Source organism: Protobothrops mucrosquamatus, unplaced genomic scaffold (assembly GCF_001527695.2).
Source record: "Protobothrops mucrosquamatus isolate PMUCROS unplaced genomic scaffold, P.Mucros_1.0 scaffold24778, whole genome shotgun sequence".
NCBI classification, from domain to species: domain Eukaryota; kingdom Metazoa; phylum Chordata; class Lepidosauria; order Squamata; family Viperidae; genus Protobothrops; species Protobothrops mucrosquamatus.
Genome location: NW_015410528.1, coordinates 1 through 2003, shown reverse-complemented (window position 1 = coordinate 2003; position 2003 = coordinate 1). Strand labels below are relative to the sequence as shown.

At 60.7% G+C, this 2003-nt stretch overlaps 1 protein-coding gene across 1 annotated transcript; it reads right to left on the bottom strand.

Annotated features, from left to right (window-relative positions):
- Positions 1–648: 648 nt before the first annotated feature.
- Positions 649–1834, bottom strand: LOC107302061 (kinesin light chain 3-like; the record flags this gene model as incomplete). Its single annotated transcript, XM_015831186.1, has 4 exons — positions 649–750; positions 967–1054; positions 1265–1490; positions 1786–1834. Coding segments are annotated over 4 exons (465 nt in total), but the record flags the coding sequence as incomplete, so codon positions are not given.
- Positions 1835–2003: the final 169 nt, after the last annotated feature.

Sequence of the window (2003 nt, the reverse complement as noted above, 5' to 3'; positions counted from 1 at the left end):
GGTTGCATCAGCATCTCCAGCCTTGGCCACTTCAAGACTGGTGGGCCTCAACTCCCAGGATAGCCGGCTGGGGAGTTCTGGGAGTTGAAGTCCACACGTGGCAAAGTGGCCAAGGTTGGAGACCGCTGGATTACAGCCACTGTCTCCATATTCAGGCAGACCTTCTGGCTGTCAGGACCAGCTCAGACCCCCCCCCCCCGCACTGCTCCAGCCTGCGCCAGGGATGCTTCTGCCGGTTGAAGTGGAGGGGTGAGAAGAGTTCAATTGCTGGCTCTTCCTCCCCCTCCAGATCTAAACCTTTGACCCACCGGCTCTCCCCAAGGATCTGTCAGGTGGTCACCCAGAATTCCCCCCCCCTGCAGGAAGTGGAGGCTTCGGTGCCCTCCCTGCTCGGCTTTCGCATTGTTCCTCCCGCTCTTTAATTGGACCGTAGAGTTGGGTGGTATTAGCTTATTTATGTTTTTAGATAGATCATTTTTAACTTTTATGATTGCAAGCCACCCAAAGTTACTTTGTTTTAAGATGGACAGCCAATAAGTTTTATTTATAAACAAACAAATAAGTAAATAAATAGCCCCTTTCAAGAGGCCCAGGAAACAGCCTTTCAGACGCTTCTCCAAATTGTGGCCTGTGTGTCTTTGTGTCTACCTTCTCTCGGATCTCCAGGGCTCTCTTGCACAGCGGCTCGGCCTCCTGGTACTTCCCTCGCTTACCATACAGCACAGCCAGGTTGTTCAGGGTGGCAGCCACCTGGCAGGGACGAAAGGCGGCTTAACCAGAGCCCAGGACGCTCCCTCAGAGCAGGGTGAAACGGGGGCATCTTGCCTGGGACCAAGCCAGGAGGGCCCCCACCCCGGGAGGGAGGGCCCACCCCCCCCTCCTCCTCCTCCTCCTCAGAGCCTCCACGTAACCCCTGCCAGTGCCAACCGCCTCCCTGCCCCCTCCCCACAGAGCCTGGGCACTCACGGAAGGGTGCTCCACGCCCAGCGCCTGCTGGCGAATGTCCAGGGCGTCGTTGAGCAGCTCTGTGGCCTCCTTGTACTTGTTCTGGTCACTGCAGGAGGAGAAGCAGGGCCGTTAGGGTGGCAGGGTGCAGCCTGCAGGCGATGCCAGGGCAAGCCCAGGAGGCAGCTGCAGCTCAGAGGCCTGGGGGCCGCCAGCAGAGCCACACGACAGCCAGAACAAAAGGGCCCCTGGAGCCCCCCCTCCCCGGTCTTTCTGCTTGTGCTGCTGGAGGGGAGGCCAGGCGCCTCGGCCATCTTACCGGTAGACCAGGGCCAGGATATTGAGCATCGTGGCCACGTCCGGGTGGCTGTGCCCGGAGCTCTTCTCCAGGTCCTCCAGGGCCTGTTTGCAAAGCGGCACGGCCACCTCGTAGCGCCCTTGAGAAGCGTACTGGATCACCAGGTTGTGCAGCGTCCGCAGGCGTGCTGGGATCTCGTACCCGCCCTGCTGAGCTGCCAAGGCGGCGACCCCCGAACTCTGCCCCTCTGCAGGACAAAAGCCCGGCCGGGTGGTGAACACAGAGCCTGGGTGGCCAGGCTGGGTAGAAGCCGGGCGTCCTCCCGGTCCAGCCCACCCTCGTCCCAGGCCCTGCCCAGCGCCTGGCCTGCTGTGGGGCAGGTTAATGTGCTGCTCTTGGAGACGGCGGGGGCTCTTTGCAACCCAGTGCTGGGCTTAAGCTTCAGCCTCACTCAGGCAGCCAGCCAGGCAGGCAGCAGTTGCCCAGGCGGAGCTCCGCTGGGGGGCTGACCGAGAAAGCAAAGGACGCGGAAGGAAACGCACCTGGCCTTTGGTCGTCATCCGTGCTGAGAAAGCCTTCCTGTGTCTCCACCTGCAAGGAGAACCTGGGAAAGTCAGTGAAGGCAGGAAGGACACACACACACACACACACACACAAACACACGCCCCATTTTCCTTTAGAAAACTCTCTGCTAATTGGAGGCTTTGCAGTGAGGGATGCAGGATCAAGCCCTTCCTCCCCCCCCCCCCCCCCCCCCCCC